Source organism: Periplaneta americana, chromosome 13 (assembly GCF_040183065.1).
Source record: "Periplaneta americana isolate PAMFEO1 chromosome 13, P.americana_PAMFEO1_priV1, whole genome shotgun sequence".
Taxonomy (NCBI): domain Eukaryota; kingdom Metazoa; phylum Arthropoda; class Insecta; order Blattodea; family Blattidae; genus Periplaneta; species Periplaneta americana.
The window spans coordinates 57,447,665-57,475,484 of NC_091129.1; the positions used below are offsets into that span (position 1 = coordinate 57,447,665).

The 27,820-nt window shown below is 36.7% G+C and overlaps 1 protein-coding gene across 1 annotated transcript in view; it reads left to right on the plus strand.

Annotated features, from left to right (window-relative positions):
* Positions 1-27,820, plus strand: part of LOC138711631 (uncharacterized) — a 233,224-nt gene that overhangs the window by 94,378 nt on the left and 111,026 nt on the right. Inside the window, exon 2 of the mRNA XM_069842762.1 lies at positions 3,087-3,260. Coding sequence (XP_069698863.1) covers positions 3,087-3,260 — 174 coding nt within the window. The remainder of the gene's footprint in view (positions 1-3,086; positions 3,261-27,820) is intronic.

The following is a 27,820-nucleotide window of genomic DNA, read 5'->3' on the forward strand; positions in this document are numbered from 1 at the left end:
CTCCTAATTTAATTGGGAGAGAAGCCTGTATCCAAGTGTCGTCAAAAGAAGTATTTAAAATAGATTGTAAAGACTGTTTTAATAAATCATCTGCCTGCTGGAGAAAAGCAGGGAAAAGAAATAAGGGTGTGGTTCTTAAAAAATACGAGTAAGTGAATTTAGGGATTAATAGGCAATTTTTGACAATGAAATAAGAGATTTAGGGGTGTTGAGTAGCTATTTCATCAACAGAATCTAAGAAGATGGGAAAACCCAGGACGGACAGATTTGACTTTGTGACAGTTTTAATGCCAGGAGCAATATTCTGGAAAGAAGATAAAACATTTGGGTTAATAGCAGAACAAAAAAAAATTCACATTTATTAGGATTAATCTCAAGACCAAGTTTGGATCCAAGATGAATGATTTTCTGTAAATCACAAAGAACATCAATGGACATCATCCAAATAAAAGAGACTTAATTCACTAGTTAATTTTTGGATGAGGAAGTGGACTGTAAGACAGAAGAGTAAAGGCCCTAAAGGGTCTCCCTGCTGACAGCCTGTTTGTGATAAAATAATTTTGGAATTAAAAAATAGATTGGACGAATATCTATAAGACTGCCAAACAAAAGGGTAAAAGCGGGGGAATTTTTCTAAAAAATGAGTTTAACATATCACGCTCAATGCTGTTCAAGGCATTCTTAAAATATATATTGAGTAGAATTTTATCTGAGTTATCATAAGTGTGTAAGAAGGATCGTACAGTGTGGATAACAGATTCACAACCTTTAGGAGAACCAAATCCTAGTTGATGGGGTCGAAAAATATGACCACTTTCAATGTTAATAGCGTGACAAATAATTTTAGAAATAAGACGCCTGAAAGTATTACCTATTGCGATTGGGCTTATGCCACCGCCAGGTTTATTAACTGCAAGCAAAGAAGTACCAAAGAATTTCGTACGTACATTATCATTTAATTTACCTTGAGACAAAAAATTGCAGAGATTAGTTATGGATGAAAGGAGCTTTTTACCATAGTCACCAGCTGAAATGGACACTAAATCAACTAGATGCTGAGGTCGCAGACCATCAATACCAGAAGAAGATCCTTGAGGGAAACTTTTAATGACGTGTAGGACATCAGATTCAGAAAAAGATGGGTGATTAGCAGTAATAACAGGAGCATCAGGAAAAGTAGATGGTCGAGAAGGAGGCGTGTGTTTTGATAATAAATCTTCATAAGTAAGTTTATTGTATTCAGCTATCCCCATATCGGATGATAATATACGAACAGCGTTGCGTGTCTCCTTCAGCAATTTTCCTCTCTATACGTTGCGTCTGGGAGATATGTGGTGACATCTTCTTAGTACGAAGAAACTCGGTGAAAGAAGGATTTTGAAAATTATTTATATTTTCCTTAATCTTGGAGATTAGTGATTTATTAGTATACTTTTCAGGAACACGAAGAGCAATGTAAGCGTAAAGCATTAAATTGATCCAATGGGCTTCGGAATTAAATGATATACAAAGGTCAATCAGACGTCGAAGTCGGTCCGCAGCCAATAGGCGAGCTCCCTTAGGAATTCTGCGTATGACAGCAACAGATTTCTTGCACTGTATGAGTATGGAGTGAAGCTCCTCGTGGGTGGTATTTGAGGATTGAATTGCATCTTGAATGTTAGAATGCACACGTGAGTGATGAATGCGTAGACCACGAGTACCTCTAAAAAGTTTAGTATCACCTGGTGGATAATGTGGGCAGGGAATATATTCATCAGGTTCAGTGGTAGCACTAATATGTGTAGAAATATCGGAAAACTCCCTGCTGCGGATGGGGTAATATCCAGCGAAGAATCTTCTGATGTATGACATCTCGAAACGTGGGTATTGATGCCTCGTTGAGTAAAAGATTTACCACATAAATTACAAGTCACAGAAGAAGTGTTAGTAGATTCAGAAGGAGTAGACAGAGGGATGTTGTTTGACATCACTGATAAATTAAAGTAAAACGCGCAAATAAACTAGACGAAAACGAAAATAAATCATTATTTATTATGAAATCTTGAATTTTATTAATATGTAAATCCTAAACATCTGATTAGTTATTATCGTATGTAAAGCCTTTGTTTTAAATAATTTTAAATGTTCTATCTAATTTTTCTGAAAAGCGACTTTTATAATAACGCTGTTATTGCATCCAGCTCGTCAATTCAAGAAAATAGGCTATAGTCATTCGAAAAATGATAAGGAACTGAATTGGTGCCAACGTACTGTATGAGAGAGTATGTGTCATTTCGTGATACTAATTTTTTTCCCTTCTCTCAGAAATTTCATCTTTTACAGCTTTCAACTTATAACAGAACATTTTACAGTGCTTGAAAAGGAAACACAAAACATTAATAATAAAATTAACGTAACTTAAATTTGAATTTTTTATATACTCTTTTCTATGTGTATTTATCAATGCAGCATTTCGTTCTAACAATAATTTAACGTAGGTATTTAATGTATATTACCTTTCCTTCACTTCAAGTTACTGTGAAGGAAGAGCAGATTGTTACTGTCCGTACTACTGAATTGACAACAGTACAGCTCTGTATCGGTAAGTTACCCCGTTTAGGTATACAGTGTGCTTTACTCTAAAGGCTGGTTTACAATAAACCGGGAACGGAAACGACAACGAGAAAAAGAACGGAAATATTGTTAAAATAAATTAATTTAAATGTGAGCATTCACAATTAACTATAGTGAATGCTCACGTTGAAATACATTTATTTTAACATTATTTCCGTTCTCGTTCTCGTTGTCGTTTCCGTTCCCGGTTTATTGTGAACCAGCCTCAACCCGTGTGAGATGCTATACTCCTGTATGATATGATGACGCAACTTACTCTACCCGCTTAAAGCAAGGTCAATAATAAATTAAGTCAGCCCGAGTTCAGCCCGTGCTCATCTCTATTTCTTACATGATCCCTCTTGGTTTTATCAACAGTCTTCTTCATTACATTCTATTTTATTGATCATAGCTTTTAAATTCTGCTATTGTGGATCACCCTGTGCCATCTGAGTGACAGTCTGACAGGTTGTGGTTCCGTCATGTTGCAGGAAACATCCCCAGGCGGGACGCCACGACGTTGGCCACCGGGGGACCTGGCTTCGACCTCAACATCCCCGAGAACTGCACGTTCGAGCCCCCGCTCGAGTTCATCGACCAGGTGACCCTCAGCCCCCCCGAAGGGTACAAGGACGTGGTACGCCACCATCATCCCGCTCCAACTGGTGAGTGTAAATCATTTCGCATGCAGGATTTCTGCTCCCGAAATTCGAACGTGATGTTCGGTCAAGCAGCAAGGAACTAACTTCAGTGTGGTGCAGATCTTGTATTATATCTCTGTCTGTGTGCAACATCACGCCTGCGGTTGGGGGAAGAGAGATAACAAAAGTTTGCAATGATTTTTAATTCTCTGACGCGCACAACTGAGATAAACTGTTTGAAATTTACCGGTCACTCACCGGCAGAGATATAATAAAAGAACTGAAGTTTTAGGGTGCTAGTCATAGACATTTCGCTAGCCCTTGATAAGAGCGTGCTAAACTAGCCACGGCTATCGACTGATTATTTGTACAGGATTCATATCATATCATATCGCCAACACTGGTTTATGAATACGAAAAACCTTAATTCGCTTATCATCCACCGGAAGCCCGCGCTGAGAATGTCTATGAATATGGCCCTTAGAGTTTCAGCTTACGATTAAATAAAAGTTTTCAACTTTTCATAACGATTTCTATTCTCAGAAAATAAGTGAAGCACGTCACAGAGCGAAAGAACAATGATACCTCAAGACGCCTTCACACATTACAATACTTGACTGATATTGCCATAAATTGTGTGGGAGAATTTAAAAGAGAATTTAAGTGCGATGTTTCAACCTATGTAACCGATAATACAGATAATATGTTGAAAATGAGAAATGGTCTTAAAGAAAGTGAGTAGCTTGAGATAATTGCGTATAGTTGTTCTATCCACATTTTGAATTATCTGTTACAAGATATCTTAAAGGATGTGACAGCAGTATTTATTTATTTATTTATTTATTTATTTATTTATTTATTTATTTATTCTGGTGTAGTTAAGGCCATCAGGCCTTCTCTTCCACAACACCAGGAATACAAATACAATAACAGAAATAAAAAGGAAAAAAAAAAACACTATAAACGAAGTAAAGTCACACAAAAATATACACAGGTTGCAGTCACACAAACTTTAAATGAGTGATTAAGTATAATTAATTGTATCCTAATTAACTAACATAAACAAGAAACTTGCGATTTTAATCTGGAGTAAAAAAAAACACAAATCGACACTTCTAGCAATATCTAAAAAGCATTAAACAAGACAAAATTTTCCAATTTAATTTTGAATTGTGATAAAGTCCGGCAGTCCCTGACATCATTAGGTAGCGAATTCCAGAGACGAGGTATTTCTACAGTGTACGAGGATGAGTATAGAGACGTTGCGGAAATTATAAATAAAAAAATATTTTTAAATACTAAATTTTATAAATGAAGGTAGGTAATCTTTAATATTGCTCTAAGTTGTGAGGTAAATACACTTGTACTCTGCCTTTGTGTCTTTATTAGAAGTTTGCCTATATTAATGAAATAAATGAAAAGAATCGGAGCACCATTATGAATTCAACCAAAACAAGTTACTTTTTATATAAGAAGTGCAGGAAATTTGTTTAACATTTAGGAGAATGTACTGAAACCGATAACTACAGAGTGAATCAAAAGTCAGGAACCATATAAATATCTTCCATATGCTTGATTTTCTATTACTGTAGGTGTTGCCAGTATCATAACACCAAATGCTGTACCAGTGACACATTCAATTCTAGCCCTCAGCTATCTCAAAAGCCGCCATTTTGGGTGCAACTTTGAAATTTTAAATGGAAAGGGAGTCATGTATGTATTCAAAATTATGTTACAAAATATCTGTAGATGTAGTAACTTGATGTTTGTGTCATTATCACAGTTATCTTTAAATAACTTGAAAACGATTAGAGATATCTCAAAACACATAGCACCATTGTTTATTCCAAAAATTTCACATCATTTTGAGTACCTATACGACCCCCTTTCCATTTAAAATGTCAAAGTTGCATCCAAAATGGCGTCTTTTGAGAAAGCTGAGGGCTAGAATCGAATGTGTCACTGGTAGAGCGTTTGGTCTTACAAATACTGGTAACACCTATAGTAATCGAAAATCAAGCATATGGAAGATATTTATATGGTTCCAGACTTTTGATTTACTCTATATATCTCTTGACAAGTGCCAGAGAAATGTCTCTTGACATATACCAAAGAAATATTTGTGCGTTTCGAAAAGCAATATTGAGTTTGTAAAAATTACAGATTATTTGCGTAGTTCTGGTATAATAAAGGAACGCAAAAGAGAAAGTAAAAGGAACGAAGGCTAGATGGAATAAAAATGACTGAGGCAGCTTCACATTTTCTTGCCTTTTTAATCATATACACTTCTCTGAAAGTTCAAATTCTAACTTATGATGGCAAATGTCTGAATTTCAATGTATGTGCAGTAAATTTAGTGAAGTTCCATTCTTGCCTACTCTCGTAAGTAAGACCTACCTGATAAACTGGAGCCCTTCATGGAAGCTATGTGCACTAACGAGGTTTTAGAATAATGTTTATCGTCACTACAGTAATATAAATGTCAGAAAACTACTGTCAGAAAGAGAATTATTGAAGACAACTTTAATAGCAAGGACTTCTTCTGCAGGCATGGAACGACGAGTTTGTGTACATAAGGAATTGGCTTGACATTGAAAAACTTCGGAACTAGGGTTACTTTATAAACAACTGGATAAAAATTGTTCAGATCACACCGAGAATATGTGAAAATTTACAAATCAGAATTGTTACGAACAATGAATAAGAAAACGCTTCACAGTTGCAAGGCTCAGTAATGCGTTTAATATGTTCCGGTATTAGACTATAATGACTATTTCGCTCAGGCAATTAGTGACCAATCGCGTATAATAATTTGTTCAGTTTCAACCAATCACTGTAATATTGTCGAAATAATCTTGTCGCATCTGATTCCTGATTCGCAATTGTTCCTGGTTAGTACGGGGAATATTTAGAAGGCAGTGACAGCTCATACTGGAATCACAGTCTAGCATACACAGTCACGAAGCTTGAGTTGTGAGGGTGCTAGGAACAATAGACTGTACCGGTACTATTTCGCATTGTCTGTAATGAGGCGATATTAGCGATCCTAGTGGTTGGCAACTATCTATGGATGCATATTTACTACGTATTGAGCTTCGTGATTGTATATACTAGACTGTGCTGGAACCCTATGTACTCGTACTAATTAAGCGGAACATCATAACCTCATAAATAAACTACGAAACAACCAGTCAGCATCCTCATCATCAAATACTTTTACTTTTAGAGGATGCTAATTCCATAATTGTTTTTTTTTTTTTTTTTTTTTCATTAGAGGACAAAAGTGTGTAATTTTTGTAATTGGTTATTTTACAACGCTTTTTCCAACTGTTGTGGTTACTATATATATGGTCTGGATGAGATGAAGGCGATAATGCCAGCGAAATAAGTCCAGGATCAAACACCGAAAGTTACTCAGCATTTGCTCTCATTCTGTCGCGGGAAAACCCCGGAAAAACCTTAACCAGGTAACTTGTCCCAATCAGGATTTGAACCCGAGCCCGCTCGTTTCACGGTCAGGCGTGCTAACCGTTACTCCACAACGGTGGACTCATAAGTGTGTATTAAGAAGTATCTAACGTTTATTTACCATTGTTTGAGGTTCTGGCTTATATGTAGGCTACATCTATTATCAGGTAGCACATCTCACTTGACGATATGTGTCAGAGGAAGATCAATTTGTTTGTATAGCTATAGCTCGCGCAAGAAACGATTACTGAAAAGCAATGGTGGCGTTGCTATCTGTTTTGACGTGTGTATGTAGGCACGTTGAGGGAGCGAGAGGTGCGGGCCGATGGAAGTGCTGTCTTTTCTAAGAAGATGAATAAATGAGGACATCGCTGTGGAAATAAAGAACGTAGCAAGAGAAAAATTCGAAGCTAATTAAACGCGCAACATATGTTTACGAATGAAATAATAATACCGTGCGATACAAGACACGTATTCACATGCAATGGAACAAACTAAAGTCGTAATGTAACTATCACAACGCAAGACTGATACTGTCGATGTCATTTCTCTTTCGACTGTATACCTCGCGCAAGAAACGTTTACCGAAAACCAATGGTGGCATTGGTGTCTGTTTTGACGTGTGTATGTAGGAACGCCGAGGGGGGAGAGGTGCGAACCGATGGAAGTACTGTCTCTTACAAAAAGATGAACAAATGAGGACATCGCTGTGAAAATAAAGAACGAAGCAAGAGAAAAATTCGAAGCTAATTAAACGCACAACATATGTTTACGAATTAAATAATAATACCGTGCGATACAAGACACGTATTCACATGCAATGGAACAAACTAAAGTCGTAATGTAACTATCACAACGCAAGACTAATTCTATCGATGTAATTTCTCTTCCGATTTTACTCTTGAATATCATTCAAGTTATCTCGTGACCTTTCCTCTCGCCCGCTCTTCCTTATCGCAGTGTTTGATTCGCATTCCTTCCGTCGGTACTCCCTGCTTGCGAGACCTATACATCTCAAGTTTGATTAGTGTAATATGTTACTATAGTCAGCGATGTATGCAATGGAGGAAAGGAACTGGCCACTATAACCCATTTCTTCTGGCTTAGTTGCCTCATGAGTGGGCCTTATTGATGTCCTTATGAGATCCAAACATTCTTCGGACAGTTTACTGAGCAACAAACTTTTAATTTGGATTAAAATAGGTTAAATGATAATTTTCGTTGTGTTAGATCACATTTAGTTAATAAAATTCAAAACTTCACATTATTCCTTTGTTAACGTCCTCGCCTCTAGTTGATATGGTAAATAGTACTGAAATGAGAATAAAATCAATACATCTGAGATTCGGATTCTTAACAAACTATGTACTACTAAACGGATGAATAGTGACATAAAATTATACCTCAAACTCTCACGTTGAGGGACGTGTTCTTTTATGCGGTGCATATCTACGACAGTCCGCCGTTGTGGCACCGTGGATAACGTACGCGCTTCGCAAACAAGCGATCCGAGGTTCGATTCCCGGCATATGCAATGGAAGAAATTTATCTTTAGTCCACGAGACTGGGTGTTTGTCCGTTGTCTTGTGATGTCTCTGCGGTGGTCCTGAGTCATGCCGATCCCAGGACTAGGGAGGACCGCATTTGTGGGATGTGTAGTGCACGATCTGAAGAATCTCCCTTCCCTGCCCACAATGTTGTGTAAGTCGGAAAAAAGGGGAGTTTAAACAGAGTAAGGAAGAAATAAAGACATCTACGACAGGAAGACGTCATGTTTATTACTTTTCTGAAGAATATCGTACTAAAGATTTGTCGACTTTAAAATCAATTCCCTACGCCAGAGTATGAACTCGTGAACATGAGCACTAAGCACAGAGAGAAACCACGACAACGTCAAAATTAACGTACTATTCGAAAGTGTTAATGATTTATAACGTGAAATAGTTTCTCCCCAATCAGTTACCTACACTTACCTGTTGATGCTGTGTCGTGAAAATAAATAATCAATAGGTGCTAAAAGGAAGGTAGATATATAAACGAAGATGTAAATAAATAAATAAATAAATAAATAAATAAATAAATAAATAAATAAATAAATAAATAAATAAATAAATAAATAAATAAATAAATAAATAAATCGCTCTTTTCAGGATTTCTTGTTTTCAATGATACGGAACAGTTGAGAACCGTGACGTCACATTTAACAAGGAAATTCTAACATGACCAATCACGATTCCGCGCGCCATGGAGTGCAAACCGCGACGCACATCAAACGCATCGCGATCTTTTCTTCTTACCTTTAGCGCAGTCATGGTGTAGCGCAGTGGAGCCATTAAAGAGTCGAGAGAAGCAGCGTTTCATTGGAATTTAGTTTTATGCCACTTCCATCTCATCCTCAAGTAATTGGATCTTTAACCTCTCACTTTTCTTGCAATTTTTTCTATGCTCAGCTAAACGCCGAGTCATGACATTATCAGGCAGAGTAGAACCACTTCGCACGAAAATAACTTCCACTTTGTTTATCTTCTTTCGTTTATTTTTTCTTCTGTTTGTCTTTTCTATCGTTCCTTTCCACATCTTTTCCTTTCTTTTCACTTCATTCCGTTGATATCTTGTTCTTTTGTCTTTTATTGTTTCTTTCTTCTCCCTTTCTGGTTTTAATTTTTCTGTTTTCTATTTCCATTCATACATTAACTTTTATTTTCCCCTATTTATTTATGTACTTATCGATTTCTTAATCTTTCCTTTCCGTTCCCCTTTCTTTGGCTTATTTGTCTTTCGTACTTCTTTGTTTCTCTCTTGTTTCTTTTTACTTTTTCTTAATATCCGTATTTATTTTGATTCAATATATTCCTTACATTTTTTCCTTATCTCCTTTCCTATCCATTCTCAATTTGTCTTTATTCATTCATTCATTCATGCATTTTATTCTTCTTATTTTTCTGTATTTCTTTTTCTATTTTTGTTACTGTCTTTTTTCTGTATTTCTTCCGCACTTTTTCTTTTTTTTCATTTGCCCTATTAACTAATTAATTATTACGTTCATACACTTACACATTAATCAATCAGTTGTCTCACTTTCTATATTTCTTCCATATTTCCTTTTCTTCTTCCATTACCCCTATTCATTCATTCATTGATTCATTAAATAATTAATTCCTTGTGCTTTCTTTTACAGTAGTTCTTCCGCAATTTCTTCTCCTCTCCCATTTCCTCCATTCACTCATTCATTTATCCTTTCATTGTCATTAATTAGTTCATTCATTGTCATATTTTTCTGCATTTTCCGTCCAGCACTTTTTCATTTATTCTTTCATTAATTATTCATATATTCGTTAAATAATCCATCAATTAGTTCCTTCCGTACTTTCTTTCCTTCTTCCATTTCTTCTACTCCGCCATTCTGTCACTCACTCACTGGTTAATTAATTAATTCAGTCTATATTCGTTTTATGTATTTCTTCCGTACTTTCTTTTTCCATTTCATCCATTCGTTAATTAATTCATTATTTCATTCATACTGTTATATGTTTCTGTAGTTCTTCAGTTCTGTACTTTCTGTTTTCCAATTCCCTTATTCCATTAATTAATTCAGTCATTTTTCTGTAATTCTTCAGTTCTGCACTTTCTTTTCTCCAGTTCCCCTATTCCATTAATTAATTCAGTCATTTTTCTCTAATTCTTCAGTTCCGCACTTTCTTTTCTTCAGTTCCCCTATTCCATTAATTAATTCAGTCATTTTTCTGTAATTCTTTAGTTCCGCACTTTCTTTTCTCTAGTTCCCCTATTCCATTAATTAATTCAGTCATTTTTCTGTAATTCTTCAGTTCCACACTTTATTTTCTCTAGTTCCCCTATTCCATTAATTAATTCAGTCATTTTTCTGTAATTCTTCAGTTCCGCACTTTCTTTTCTCCAGTTCCCCTATTCCATTAATTAATTCAGTCATTTTTCTGTAATTCTTCAGTTCAGCACTTTCTTTTCTCCAGTTCCCCTGTTCCAGGTATGCTCAAAATTGTAAAAGCCCCGATTACACGGATGATGCTGCACTGCATAACACACACTGTCTACGGACTGGGCTCCGCAACTACACTGCAGCTCCGCCCGTAGCATAGTTCTTACACTCTTACATATACGGATAATAAACTGAATTTGAAAACGGAAAGAGTATACACTGCAATATTCAGTTATTACATTATTTATTATATTTAATATAGTTATGATATAATAATATCATAGATAATAACATTTTCATATTCCACCATATAGTCTACTTTGCGGTCTATTCAACATCTGCATTCTTTTCTGCAAGTAATCGGGAATCTATTTCCAACGAATTTACTGCAATGCGCTAAAGATGCTCATCTGTTAATTGGGACCTATGTTTGGATTTAGTAACCTTCATTCTCGAAAATAATTGTTCGCACACATATGTCGAGGCGAAGGTAGCTAACATAGTGGCAACGAATAAGCTCATCTTGTAATATTTAGTTTTGTTCATTTTTTAAATAATTCTATGCTTGTCAAGTCATATTCTCTGCATTTAGTTCTGGATTCTACGTTACTTAGTAAATCAATTAACTTGTCCTGGAACTGCACTCTCACGGATTGTACTAAATTTATGAAAAGATTAACAAACATACTAATATCACTCTCCATACGTCTAAAATCACTAAAACTATGTTCTGTGAATTCACATTTGAACTGTTGGAGTACAGAGACATAATTAACTATATTTTGTTCAGGCACCATACATCTCTTTACAAGTTCACCATCCGTGAAGGGTTTTAGTGCCTTAGCTAATTCCCAACATACTACATAGGCTAACTTGCTCCTAAACATAGACTCTGAATTATTCGACTCACTTCAATGTTTGGCCTTTCATGAAGTGCTTTCAATTCTTGAAGCTGTAGTGCACGTTGCACCCCTGAAAAATTATTTTATCAAAATATCTATTTCTGCTGGAATAAAATCACCACAATAACAATAATAATAGTAATAATAATAGGTCTAATAATAATAATAATAATAATAATAATAATAATAATAATAATAATAATAACAACGTTGATATATGAAAATAGGCTATATTACAGAAAACACTTCCCTGTCACTTCGGCATGTTCTGGGTAGCAGAGCCTATAATGTAGTTTTATGTTGCTCAGTAGTATTCCTGACAGTACCTTACAATACAGTAATCACTTTCCATTTTCACCGAACGTACAACAAAAATAGTCTTCCTCCCACACTATACGGAATGATCGTTTTCTTACAGAAGCTTTTGACTGTGTCATTGTCCCGCACTGTTCGTCCGTTTTCTAAGTACTTGAACTGCCTTCTGCAGCCATCCGTCGAGCTTCGAACGAGGAACAGCACGCTCTACATTCGAAGGTTGTGATTACAGAACGTAATCGGGAGTCAGAGAATGAGCATACCTGCCGTATTCCATTAATTAATTCAGTCATTTTTCTCTAATTCTTCAGTTTCGCACTTTCTTTTCTCTAGTTACCCTATTCCATTAATTAATTCAGTCATTTTTCTGTAACTCTTCAGTTCCGGACTTTCTTTTCTCCAGTTCCCCTATTCCATTAATTCATTCATTGACTCATTCATTTATTCATTCACTTATTTCATTCGTTAATTAATTCAATCATCTATTCTGTGTATTTCTTCGGCACTTTCTTTTCGTCTTCTATTTCAATTCATTCGTCTATTAATTAGCTAATTCATTCTGTCTTCTTTTCCTGTATTTGTTCCGCTCTTTTTCCCTTCTCCCATTTCTCCTACTTGTTTTCTTTCCTATCTTTTTTTTACCTTCCCGTAACCTCTCGTATTGATATTGGTCTGTTATTTAATTCTCTCTCGAATAGCTCTTCCATCCTTCGTCCTTCTCGACGCTTTACTAGCCTATAAATACCCGCACACGAAGACACTTCATCCTTCGCAGACAGTCATCAGGTGGGTGTCGTTGCTGTAATCACTCCCTCACTTAGACATGTAATATCTCAAGGAGCGGTAAATCTGCACCCTCGTGGGAATCTCAATATATCTTCTTCCTAGCACACCCCTCTCTTCATTCGCGGGAAATGAGAGCTCTGGTCGTTATGATGTTTCGCCGCTCGCGCGGCAGTTGTTCGGCAGTCCGTCGCTATGGTTACATTAACAGTGACGGATGTGACTGTCGGTTTCTTACTGACTTTGTTTATATTCCGTCAGCAGACGCATGCTGCTCAGAACTGTTTTTCTTTTCTGGAAATAAGGTGACATAGTTTTAATATTACCAATGGAATGTCTAATTTTCAGGGAGATGCAATGTAGGTACGAAGTAAACAAAATAAATGTTCCTATAACCATTTACGCTCCAATAACAATACTGACAAAGTGTTTAATTGTTCACTAAGATGTCGTAAGAGAACTGAGAAATAGTACCGGTAACATAAGTGCTAGAGCATGGGTTTGTCATTCCAAGATCGCGGATTTGACTGGAATGATTCTTTTGGCGAACAAGATAGGAGGATTAGACTTCTCCGCTCAGCATTACGAACTTCAGTGATGCTGATACTGGCCACCACACAGAGATGAACAGTCAGATAGAAGTTTCTCATTATTGCCTAAGCACATGGATCGAAATGGCGGTCTGGGGTACTTAGGGCGAGACCTGATTCTTCTATTCGGAGTTTGTTTTTCTATCTGCTGTTATAAATCTGCCCGAGATCATGTCTATGGTATCTCAGGAGTTAAAATACATCCGTTGAGGTCATTCATCTCAACCCTTTCTTCCAGAATAGTCAGTACGAAAAATTGACCATGTATTCGTAGTATTGACACACTTGTGGTCCGCATCCTTCCAATTAAAATATCCACGTTCTCTTTTCTGGATTAATTCGGAAATCATGAGACATCGACATGCTGAAAACAGTAATTGAGGAAGAAATTCTTGTTATATCAGTGGGAATGTATCGTAAAGCAATGAGTAACTTTTCAAAGCGGTGCCGATTATACGTGATGTCAACGGCCAGCAGTTTGAGGCAATAAAAAATTGATTACTATTATTGTGTATTGTTCTTTAATTTGAAGAATTACCTTTCCAACAATAATGTCTAATTTCCCGTACTCATAATACCGTCAACAGATGAAGCGATCAAACGTGTGGCCATAGGCTATTTCTGATTCACTCTGTAGACTATATATTAAAATGATAACAGGAGCAGGGTACACATTGAATGAATCATAATACAAAATTCGTTGAGCTGAGACTAATTTCGGAATGTCGCTTCATATGAACAGAAAATAATATAATTACTGGATATCCTTCATAAATTATTTCTCTTATCATAGATCCATACTCCCCATTTTAAAACTGAAACAAAAATGAAACATTCAAACCGACACAACTGTAGTTTCATTCCTGAAACTGGGTGACGTACTCTTATGTGCCGGTGTATCCCTGACTGAGTGATAAATGAAATTTATTTAAGCCAATATGTTCTTATACTCGTTTGGGAGAAATTCGTTATAATTTGCATACTTATATAGCCAATGTCAACGAAAATAAAAGGCTTAAAGGTTACTATATTTACATATTTATTTTGAAAATCAACCATGGCAATCTTTAACATTTTTCTTTACATTAATTGAATTTACAAATGGAAGAATGTAGACACATTATGTCTCTAGAAATAGTTATTTCAGTAAAATTTACTGCTATCTAATAGAATTATTACTATATTCTAAAACGTTTTCACACACAAAAAAATTGGAAATGGTGAAATAATGGTGAAAAATTAAAAAAATCCGCTTAAAAATTTATTGCGATTCTCTGTTTAGACTAAGCTAAAAAATCTAATTAATTCATATTCCCATGACTATTTTCAAGCCTTTAAACCAATATGAACTAAACATTTTTTAAACTTTGTCACAAGGAAACTTTTAGTGACGTCAATATAAAATATATTTAAAAATATAATTCAAAACTATTAGTCCTCGTGACACCAAATTTTGTAGAGATGATGGTATTGTAAGCATGTTTGTGTAGTTTAAAATTAATAATACATAAGTGTTCCCATAACGATGTCTAGGACTATGTGACTCCACCAACAAATTTTGCCAGAATCACCGCTCTTCGTAAAACAATAATTAACTCCTTTACACAAGATGTCATTCAGTTGTAAGATATTAAGATGTCTTACTTACGGAATTCCACAATATAATATTGTTTTATAACATTCTACAGAAACAATTTCATTAGCTTATATATAATATATACAGGATAAACCATCCAGGGCTAGACTCCTAACCGCACTCACGGCGGTTGATTCATACGTAACGACGCTACCGCGCTTTTACGGTTAGTATTGCGTAATGATGTACTTACCGAATTCACAATTCATGCTCGAAATGACGTCCTTATGATATCTGGCAGGCTGCACAACTCCTGAAGACATGTCCAGCAACTCGCCGTAGTTCGTTCTCCGAAATGGAACGAATTTCGTGCTGAATATTTTGTTTGAGCTCCTAAAGTGAATGTGGGTTATACGCGTAAACTTTACTTTTCAGTATTCCCCATAAATAAAACTCGCAGAGATTTAAATCTGGTGATCGAGCTGGCTATAATCCACGACTTAACATCCTGTCATCAAACCTTCCTGAATGGCGGCCATTGACACATGAGCAATGTGAACTGTGGTATTATCCTGCATGAAATAAATGTACAACTTTTCGTCCTCACTCAGCTCATTAAAGAATGGACGGAGTATGAACTGTGTATATCTTTGTGCGTTGACTGTTTCCTCAAAGAAAATGGGGCCAATCAGTCTGCGTCCGCTCATTGCACACCATACCCATATTTTTATGTCATTTAGCGGTTCGTGAAAACGGTGTGGATTTTCACTATCCCAGTAACGATTGTTTTGAGTGTTCACGTAACCACTGAGGTGGAACTGCTTCGTCACTATAAAAAATTAAGGTGGGGTCAAATAGTCCATCATACACTGACTGTTGGAACCACATGCAAGACCTAAGTCTCCTCTGATAATCGGGTTTCGTTAACCTCTGAACTACACGAATTCTATAAGGTTTTAATTGTTTCGCACCTCTTATCACTCAAGACTGTGACAATCCTACCTGCTGAGCTACATGGCGGAATGATTCTCTAGTCGGTGGCCAATTTCATCTAAGATCTCCTCAGTGAGAACACGTTTCACACATGTTTGTTTCTTATCCAATACTGATCCAGTTGTAAGATATTTCTGCACTAAATTGTAAATCATTGCTGTAGAAAGCTCTGGCGAATCAGAGAATGATTGATGGAAATTTGTTACAACTATTCTCCAATATTCGTATTTCATAAAGTTGTCATAAACAGTCGTTGTTCAAGGCTATATTTCTTAATGGACACACACTGCATTCTAAATGTACGGTATACAGTGTAGCTGCACCTTCACTGTGTCAATATGTTTATATAACTGAACACGAAACGTACGCGAGCAAGAGGTCTGATCACTGCGATGGCGCAGCAGTTACTACGCATACGACTTTCCGCTGACGCCAGTCTAGCCCTGGCTGACTGACTCTGTATTACTTTTGGTTATTTGCTACTTAGAATCTCATTACAAACTTGTAACATCTTTGATTTTTTTCTGTATCTTTCAAGTACAGATTTTTGTACACAAAAATAATATTGCAGTATAATATAGTGCAACACAAGTATGCTGTAACTACTTGACATGTAAATGTCTAGAAGTGACTAAATACACCTGCTTAAATCATATGTTCCTGGCAGATCAATGAGGTACGGCAGACCATCACTAGAAGTATGATATTGGGACTTGATGGCTGGAGAGCATTGCATGGTGCATTGGATGTTGATGTTGGTATAGCCGAGCAACACAATCGGTATGCAGCTCATTCCATAATGGGTTTACAAAAAGCCTACTTGGGACGCAGTTCTGCCCGATAGTCATCAATACCAATAAACCGCATGCTTTGGGAATATGGAAGTTCCGAAAACAAAGTTTATCTTTTTATCTGAGAGCAGATTATTTATATATGTCTCCAAATGAAAATTCAAGAAAATCAACTAAAGAGAGGAATATCAATGCGAACAATATGAAGAACTGAGTCGATGCAAGACACGTGGAACATGTAAGTTAAGGGGAAAGAATGACGGAGACAGGTCACCAACATCCGCATAAGTAAACAAAAATAATGTTGCTTCTAAATAAAATCTTTCGAAACTTCATGCATGCGTGCTCCATGTCACAAAAATATTTCTATAGCTAGTGCAACTATTACATTCTTAATAGTTTTCTGAAGTAATTATTTCTTGTCGAATACTTTCATATGTCAACCCATCATAACTCCGAATTTTTAATACACAGACAAGTAGCGCACGCCCACAAAGTAGTGTACACCTGGCTTGTAACAGCGGCGAAGAATTCTGTGACAGTTGAAGTGTCTGGCGCGTTGGGCTGACCCAGCTCCTTCAAGCGGAAAAGGCAAATTACTTTGACAAGAAACAAAAGAGTGTAGTTTCGAGTCAATGACTCAGTGAACCACCGCCCAGGTGTGTGGCTGACGATATGGGTTAAGAAGGGAGATTGTCTTATCGTCGTCAGTCTTTTGTTTGCCACCTAGCAAAACTCAATACGCCGACAGTTTTTAAGTATTTACGGGATAGAAGGGTAATTAAAAAAAAGTAGGTCATGTCTAGGCTGTTAAAATTTAAAGGCTCAACAGGGAGAACTTTTCCGGAGCCACGTGACTTGTATAATTGCTGGTTGCACGCCCCGAGATCATGCGTCAGTACGTACGAACTTGTCAGAAAGTTGAACTACACACAATATGGATGTCTGTAAATGATAAGCTCTGGCTTGTCCGATTGAATGTCTATTTAATGACCTCAACTACAAGTGTAAACTTACGATATAATACTGTATGTGTGCGTACGTGTATGTAATTACATTATATATACTAGGATTAAATTACTGTAATTCGTTTACAGGGATGATGGAAGAAGTAAAGTGTGGCAATTTTCGTATAAAAAATGAAAACAGTGCGGCAGATCCAACGTTTCCCCGCTAAGGACGTTTACAGGTTATGTCGCATACGCGTCAGGGAAGTTTGTTGAAAATACTGTATCTGCCATTTACCTGAGTAGAGAGGTGACATCTTTGTACAATTGGTCCTCTGGTATTCATAAAAAATGCCAGGCGTTTCGCGAGTAATCACTAGAGCTACACCTGCAGTCAGTTCTGCTAACGCATCTATCGGGGTCTCAGACGAGACGTTATAACCGTCCCTCCCCCAAAAAATACAGGGTGAAAGGTAAGGTAGTACATTAATTAACAGGTGCCATAGATCTCATTATTTAGAGTAAGTTTTGTAAAATAAAACAAATTATAGGACTTACGGATAGTGAGATAATTACAAGTGTTTCGAAAGCGCTGAAAGTGTAAGATGTCTCAACGCTGCATAAATAGTACCCCACACCCCATGCAGTCAGCGACTTGAAGGGGGTGGGTTAGTTCAACTACCTTTCACCGTGTATCTTGCAGCAGGTGAGGGGAGGACGGCAGCAAACAAATGTACTGTGCTTCGGTGCAATACTTCGCGAGCTAATCTGGGGATAAATCTTCGCACAAAAATGACCTACGTAAACTCCGAATAGGGACGTAATTGTTATTTGTATAGTTTGTGTAATTTAATGTCAGAAAATGTAAATCAATAACCCGAATGAAGAAAACAGCTCGTGTCCGGGCGCAGTTCAACAATGAATGCAGAATTATCAACTTACAATGCAATACTAAGTATGGCGTAATAATTTTAATGTAAGCAAGAAATACGTACAGCAATAACAAGAAATAACGTGAAAATCAGGAAATTATGTCCATATTAGTGAAAACACTTAGGATTGAAGTTTCAGTTACAATTATTAATGAAAAAGAAAACTGATGTAGCTTTGTGAACAAGATGTATTTAACATTACAGTTTGTTGTTTTACGAATCACTACTTCTGGGCGCTAATAATGAAATAAAGAGTAATAAACAGTGTAAACCACATTCCACTCACATCTTACAGGTATTGTTCAAAATGTCCACCATCAGCGTGCGTGCATCTTCCGTATCTTCTAGTCCAATTATGAGGAATTTTGGCCAGTAGTCCTTCACTGTTCCGAATTTCTTCAGCGGCCTGGATCATGTCTAAGTACTTGTGATTTGTGAACTCTGGCATCTCGTAGTTTTGAAATAAGCTAAACTGTATCGCTGTACGTCCAACTGCACACTAATGCAATGTAAACATCACAGTAGCTGATCAGTTACGAGTACTAGGCAAACCGTCTGCCGTCTCGACAGCGATGCCAGATTTTTAGACCTTCTGTACGTTACTCGACAATCAATGTTTCCAATGTTTCTTCAATCGATTAATTCGAAATCTGTGAATTTTATAATTAAAATGCTGCTGCAACGTGGACATAACAAACGTTCTCTTCGTTGTTATACAAGAAATTAAACCGTATTTTAAACAGTATTCGTAAAATTCGCAATCGAAATGTCGGCATAAAAGTATTATTTCTTCAAAAACCTCGCAAAAAACGAGCAAAATGGTATAAAATTTTTTTTCGTTATATTTTAAGGAATTACATCCTACAATTAATGTACTACCTTACCTTCCACCCTGTATATCTACACAGGTAGATTGGGAGATCGATCCTTGCCAATATGAGATCGTAGAATGTTGCATTTTACTCATACGGGTCTCTGGCGGAAGAAAGACACATCTGCCGGACTTTTGTTTCATATGAAGACTCTTCCTCTCTACCTCTTCCATCGTCTCCGTGTCGTTATAAACGAACTAACTTAACACTCTGTATATGCATCACTCAAATGCCTGTAGTTCAAGTGATACGAGTATATCTAGCTCCAAATCCAACGAATTCTGAGTCTCTTCTCAAAGGGAAGTGTATATTTATTTCAGCTTCTGAAGTATTCGGTATGTTTCTTGTATCCCACAGTTGTCCGATGCCGTCTCAATAGATGGATTTGAGCTATACTGACAACATGACTAGAGAGCATTGATACTTGTGACTGTCTGTGTTAGTTGAAAATGCTCATAAGAGTGAAGGTGGAACTGGTCAAGGAGCCCGATATTTGAATTCAAGTTAGTACACACAAAGGGTTGCCATACGTAATGAAAAAGAGGGATTGTCCTGAATTCTAGCTTCAAGAAATATGTAGCGCCTGAATTTTTAATTTCTTACAAATGTCCTGAATTTTTTAATATTACTGAAAAAAAAAAAACTGGAGCTCCTCTCTATGCATGCAATTTGAGATTAAATAATGTTCAAATTCAATATTTTTTTTTGTATTAACTTCCTATAACATTACATTTAGGAGTGATGTATTTGCTAAAAAGGTGGTGCAAAGTGGATGACTCTCTGGCAATACGCAATCACTGTTATGAAGAAAATTTGTTAGGAAAGTGAAAGTTTTAGCTCTTAATTAGTCCCCGATAAATTGGTTAAATTTTTTAAACTTGTAAGAATTCTGATCAATGTTTAAAATTAATGAAACTGGTTTAGTTTTTGTTTAACTGAGCATAACATCAGTGTAGAAAGGATATTTCTCTTTAATGAATACTAGTCACAGACTGATGAACGGAATGAGCTTAAAATACTCTCTCTAAAATCAATTTTAATGTTACAATAATTTTAAAGAATGACATGTCTTGCATTTCATAATTACCTCATGCATGATCCATTAAAAAATATTCTATAAAAAAAATTCCCAGTCTCATAAGTATGACTGGTACACAATACATTAATGTAAAATGTAAACAACGTGTAACTGTACAAAATAAACCCAGTTTAATGTTATTTTGTTGTGTTATTAATACGATACCCACAAACAGGCTTATTGTCATTAATTTTAGTAGGCCTATATACAATGCAAGATATGAAAAAAACATTATGAAGAATTGTCGCGTTAAAATGTCCTGAATTTTTGTGTTATTGATATGGCAGCCCTACACATTCATGCATAATACATATGCGCTAGCTCACACATAATTATCATAAATCATGCAGCACGAACATAATAGTTTAGCATTTAAGAGAATATTCAAAGAAGTTAAATTAAAAAATACCAGCTACAATGAAACAAATTAGTGACGACACAATAGGCTAACAAATTGCTTACAGAAGATGATAAGTTTAATGGAATTTTTCTTGTTATATACTTTTAAATAACGTAACATGTAAACTTTTTTGTGTCTTTTCTTCAAATTGAATTGTATTATTTTCGTTCAACTACAATTTCTGCAGCAATAAACACCAGTGGCGTAGCATGAAATTTTGAGCAGGGGAAGCTAATTCAAGTTGTCTTTCATGCAATATGAGAAAATGTATTACCAAAATATAGTCTTAAAATAAATAGTAGTCAAGTCAGCAGTCGAAGATTGGTTGGAACCTCGTAAGTAACACAAATAAGGCATGACCTCAAATGGTACGTAGTAAAATATGATTTCACGGTTTACACATATCTACACGTATACGTATAACATTAGCTCACTCCCTGTCATAGTTAGAGGAATCACAATATTAACGGTCAATAGATACAGTACGTAAGTATGCATCTGTCTTTTGTTGTGTCCTTCATTGACAGCAAGGGAGTCGGTCATTTGTTTTTTAGATCACACTTTTGTTAGTAAGTCAGTCTTGATAATAGAATTGTCCTAAAAAATTCAAGTAAATTGGTGTCAGGAACTGTTATTTCACTCATTATTTATTATATCAGCCACAATGCACACTAATACTTCAACTGAACACAACTGACGAAAAGGGATAACTCGGAAACTACTTATTTTCAATGTCAAAGCTAGCTTCTTGCTAGCCTTGCGACCAGGATAGTTTAGTTAGAAAGGGATGGAAAATCTGCGGGGTGGGTGACACAGAAGAATGAGTGAAACCATTGTGCTTGGAAGCTGGTGTGTGCAGGCTTCTTGTTTAGTGCTGCATCACAAATCATCCTGAGCTGCGGCATCACAATATTTAACGAGTAAATATAAATTCTATTAAAATTAATAAATAATTTTGTCTATAGACTGCAGGTTTATTATAAAATTATTATTAACTGGGGAAGCTGAGCTTTTTAGCTTACATTGACGCTACGCCACTGATAAACACATGTATAATTCTTCCAGTAGCTACATAATGGAGTGTCACTATAATTCAGCACTGCGACCTTATAGATCTCTTGTGCTAACTCTCCAGCTAGACGCATTCCCAGCCCACACCAGCTGACTACGCTGTGTATCCAGGCTTCGAAGCAGGTACACCTGCTCGTGCCTAGAATATCTACCTGCGTGCGTATCTAGCTAGCGACTGGGGAACGCTATAGAATGATAATGGAATGGAGTTCGGATGGAATGATATTCATGCTTAATGGGGTAAAGTGAGAATTCTGAGAAAACTCCTAAATGCGACTTTTCAGCCACGAGTGTCACGGAGTTTTGAATGAAAAATCACAGACTTGACCGGAATTCGAACCTAGACTGCTTGCATGATAGGTTGAAAATGAAGTGAACATTGTAACTCTATTGACTATCAAAAACAACCTTTATGAAATCGGAACAAGCTTTTAAGAAGTAAATTTTTGTTGGTGTTGATAATCACCTAAAGTTAGCTATTTTATAGTAATTGAAAGATTCCTATTGAATATTATTACAGATTATAAACATGTCGTAATATTGGGTGACTTCAATACAAATTTACTATTTCCATCTTCAATCTACACGAGACAATTACTGAAAATGTTTTAGGCTCTTGATTTAGTAGTCCTTCGTCTCGAGCCCACTCACCACACATTTTTCTCAATTCCTACTAGACCTGATTATAATGATGATGATGATGATGATGATGATAATAATAATAATAATAATAATAATAATAATAATAATAATAATAATGGCAATGATAACAGTAGTAAGAGCAAAATGAATAAAACGTAATTCTAAAAGCAAAATAATTATAATTCAGTGTTAAATAACACAATGTGAATCAAATAACTATTAAAATACTGAAGGAAAACTGATATATTAGAAATAAAAATCACATTCTACAAAATATATTATATTTTAAGGGAGATCATATTCTAGAGATGAAAAGCAGTCTATTTGACAATCGGCTTTTGAAACTACTCGATGTCTAGCAGCCTCTTAATGGTATGAAGTACCGCGTTCCAAAGACGAGCAATTGAAACGGTGAATTTCTTGGAGGAGACAGTAAGAAGAGAAGTAATACGAGGAAGTAAAAAAGATGGAGAAAGAAAATAACAGTAACGCAAAATCTCCGCTTACAACAGTCGATTTCACCGGGGAAGATACACACGCAGTTCCAGAGGGAAATAAATAAATATGTAGATTACTAAGAAGAGACTCCAAACTCTTGACTACCGTACTGATGTTTTCCAGTCCATAGAGTACATGCGTTACTACGACTATTGTATCATTGTGATGTGTGAAACAAATATAAATAGACAGATCACTGAATAAGCAAGACAAAATGCAGATATGGCTAATAAAATAGATAATAAACAGATAAGTAACTCCGTAATAAAAAAACAACCAAATAAGCGAATAGGCAATGTAATAAAAATAATAATTGATAAGTAAAAAGCTAAACCGAATAATGAGTAACATTTTAAATAAGTTTATAAATTAAATAAAACAAAAAAGAAGGGACTAAAATAAATAGTAAACAGTGTAAAGTAAACCAATAAATAATAGGCTTAACAGGAAAGAAATCAATATACGATTGGCAACTCAGATGGAATGGAATGGAATGGAATTTAACTGAGTGGGGCACGGATGGCCCAGCACTACGACCTATTGAGATCTATTGCGCTAATCCTCGATATGGAATGAGTTGCATGCCACAGATCCCCTACGCGCACCGCCCTAACCACATGACTCCCGTAACGACCGGTCCCTACAGCCGACAGAATCCATATACCATTCCTACTTCGGCAAATTCCTCCAAGGCCCCCCTGTCGGTCCGAGGCGAAACTCCTCCCCCGAGTAGCTCTGCCTCGGGTGCCATTGCAGAAGCCATCCAACATCGCTGAACTACATTCCACGGAGGCCGGTCGAGAGAGTCAGCAGCTTCGGGAGGCCGCCGGTAGAGTGATCTGAAAAACCAGAAAGGATGATGATAAGGAAAGGATGATGGGGAAGGAAAGGAAGTGGCGAAGATGAGTGGGGTTCCAATCGCCTGATGAAGTTACTTGATATTCATCTATAGGAGTGAGGAAAAACCCCCGAAAATACCTCACCCAGGCAACTCGGCAACTCTTCCTGACCGGGAATTGAACCCAGGACCGCTGGGTTCGGAATTAGACTCGCTAAAGCCTCAGCCACAACGGTGGAAAACTGAAGCCTAACTATTCCCCGTTTGCATAGCGGGTCTCGCCATCTGGTCGTCTTCGACGGCTCCAGTGCATTGTCATCAACGTTTCGAAGGGAGAAATAGTAATCTGGCTGGCTAATTCCAGCCAACCATCACGAAGCTCGTATGCCATCTTGCAATCATGTATTTGGTGACATAAAATTATATAAAATGAGGAGAAGAGTACTCTGAAATGGAGAGTGTTTGTGGAATGAAAAATGTGTTGTTGAGGGAAACGGGAGAAGCTTAAAAAATCCATCATTCTTCTTGTTCATTGTAAGTATCACTACAGGAAGGACCTATGCTTGGAACAAAATTTGCTTTTATTGTAAAGGAAACGAATTACATTTGAACTAAAACACTTGCGGTCGCTTCGGCCAGCTTTTCCCACTCGTCGGTGCAACAAAGTAACGGCCTTTGCGACACACAGGAATGCCGTGACATGGCCAGTTCCTTGTCTTGCATCACGCCACACTGCGCAGATGCAGCGAGGCGACACCAACAATTCCGCGGGCGATATTGGTGGTCCTACCAAGTCTCCGATCTCTGAAAAGAGTGTCGCATTTTAGACAAGTCCAGTTACTCTTCTCTTGTACTTGGAATATGTCATGTCTTCTCTTTCCTCCTCTCTCTTAACCGTTTTAGTGATGGAGTGTTCATTGTACTTGCTATTAGATCTAAAGTTCGAGCCCGAAAAAAAGTAATAAAATCGGTTTTATTAAATTTCTTGAAGAACAAGACAACAACTACAGTTCTTTAAGTATGATTTGAGACTTTCACACTTATCACTGTAGTGTGAGAGTTTTGTGTGTCTGCACTTCTTCCTGCAATGTTTCAGATCTATATTCCGACTACATGATCAGGGGATATAGAGAAAGATGAACGAGGAATCTCCTCTGTTTGGTTCGTTACCAAGAGCTATTCTCCGGGACTGGAGATGATGGATCCAACATATAACTTCGCAACGTTTGATGTCTCTACGACTGACACACATTGGAAATAGCCTCTCAAAACTTGGCACCAATTTTAGTTTTTTATTTATCGACCGACCGTTCTATATTATTACAAAGTTTTTCAAAAAAGCGCAGGTGATTAATGGTAATAATAAAACAATTATTATTGATTTCCAGTGCCTAACACTTAGCAGTTAAGTCACTGAATCTTCTGGGATGGCCTTAACTTAATTGTTCTTAATTTCAAGATTCTGCACCTCGAACTAAGTAGGCTACGTACTGATAACTTGGAAGTTTTTGGATCAGTGAGATTGTAAATTATATTGTCATTTTCCCATTCTTTTCTACCAGGGGCCTATCCCACAAAAGTATAATGTTGTGCATTACAAGTTACTGGTGAAAGCTGTAAAGTATGGAGTTGTATCTTTCTGTTCCACGAAAGAATTAAAGTGTTTTGTACATTACTAGTGAAATGCAACAAATGACATCATATCAATAAATATACTACGTCATAACATGAAACAGCTGCTTATATTCGTATTTCATTTGTCAGAATTAGGTTATGTTTGTCTCCTTAATCGTAATGTAGTATTTTAAGACAGGTTGTAAGCTATAGCAAAGATTGGTAATACTGTAATATTTCTATGAATTTCGTAATCATGTAAAGTTATATTACTTTACTTCTTTGATAACACTGAATAACAAAAAAACATTTTCGGTGGATATCTTGGTACCCAACAAGCGTTCTAAAACAACTGAAACATGCCGATTCCAAATATGCAAACCATTGTCTCTATTACCCACCGTTCTTGAGATATGCGACATCAACCATTATGTATAACAACTCACAGACAGGAGTTTCAGTAGAGCATTTATTGCTACATGGAGTAATAAAGAACATGGCTCTAGCTAAGAAAATGGTGCAAATGCGCCACATGACACAATTATAATTATAGTAGTAATATTTCAGTACCACTCTGTAAGTCTTGGAAGTAGTTGTCTGCAATGATCTTCCTCATTTGTGAACCTATGAACACACTTCTTTCACTTTCGCGTAACTCAACTCCGGAAACTTGTTACACAGGTACCAAAAAACATCTGAGTCATTGTCTACTGTAGTGTCTTCACGAAATTCTTCATGAGTCCCAGCTGTATATGAAGCGGTGACATGATAAATTTGTCATGCTCAACCCACGGCACACGAAGGACGTTTTTACTTTCTGGCTGCATTCTGTCTCTGAACGGCCAATTGTTCTTTATGTAATGATTCTTTCTATCTCTGATGTCCCACTCGCAGATGAAGCAGGAGTACTTGGTGTACCCTGTCTGCATTCCCTTGAGAGTAGTGATAACATTTAAACCACCACAGATACGCCAGTTACACTCGCGATAGCGTATTTTTTCAAGAAATAGCGACATGGTTTCGTACGTCTCTTTCAGGCGCGTAGATTATGCAACCAGTACTGACGCATATCTGTTTCCGTTGTGTAATATTATTATTTACTATCTTCAAACTTGTCTTAGGTGAGTCTATGAACAGTCGCCATGCTTCAATACTGTGTTCCACCCCGAAGCTTGACATAAGATCTTACATGTCCATGCAGTAGCAAATAGTGTCACTCATTCCAAAGAACTTGACAAGTTCTTTATGTCTGTGCCGAAACTGTGAAGTCGTTGTAACTGGTGCAAGGATATTAAATTGTTTAAGACGTGAACCAGCAGTTCAGCTTGGCCTTTTGTTAGTGTCATGTCCCGTACGAATCGTAAAGTTCAGCATTATTCATCAAATGAATATCTTCTCCAGGTTGGTAGTAGTCAGAGACTGAGTCGTTGGTAGGAGATGAAAGAGGACTCTCTTCTTGTTTTTCTTCATTAACTGTGTATTCTGCAGGTGCTGTTGGTATTGGACAAGGGACGGGGTAATGTGGAATTGGTTTAGAAACTGAAGAAACGTCTGGATACTTTACAGATGCACTAGTTTTGTAGGAGAATCCGATGACGTTTGACAAAAAGAAATAACAGTTTGTGGTGTGGTTGCTTGACTCACGCCATATCATAGGAACTCCAAATGCCTTCCTTATCCAACCGCACAAGTTGCATGCATAGGTCAAACAGATGAACTGTGGTGCCCACGACTTACCACTATCCACTTTCGAATCAAAGCATAGTTCATATTATATTTTCCTAACAAACGGCGTAAAAGTCTTCCAATGGAATTTGTCTGTTACATAGCCGCACACGTATCAAAACACATCTGGTGAAGTTCTGCATCATCTGGATAAACGACAAAAATTTGACGAAGCGTGTTCCATGTAAAAATAAAATTTCTCGATAATTTCAAAACCTGACGAGATAGCGCAAAACGGTTTTCAGATTTGAAATCAGCATGAAAACTACATTAGGAATAGTAAACATCATGTCAGATATCTACCACTTGTTTATCAGTGTAATGGATAATTACTTCCGTCTTATCATATTCTTCCGCGATCCCCGCAAATGCTCCGCGATTGTATCCCATATTAAGGCTGGTCCACAATAAACCGGGAACGGTAACGAGAACGAGAACGGAAATATTGTTAAAATGTATTTAAATGTGAACATTCACAATTAATTTTCACGTTCCCCTTCCCGGGATCCGGCAATCTTCCTGTTAATTGTGAAAGGTCACATTTAAATACATTTAACAATATTTCCGTTCTCGTTTTCGTTGTCGTTTCCGTTT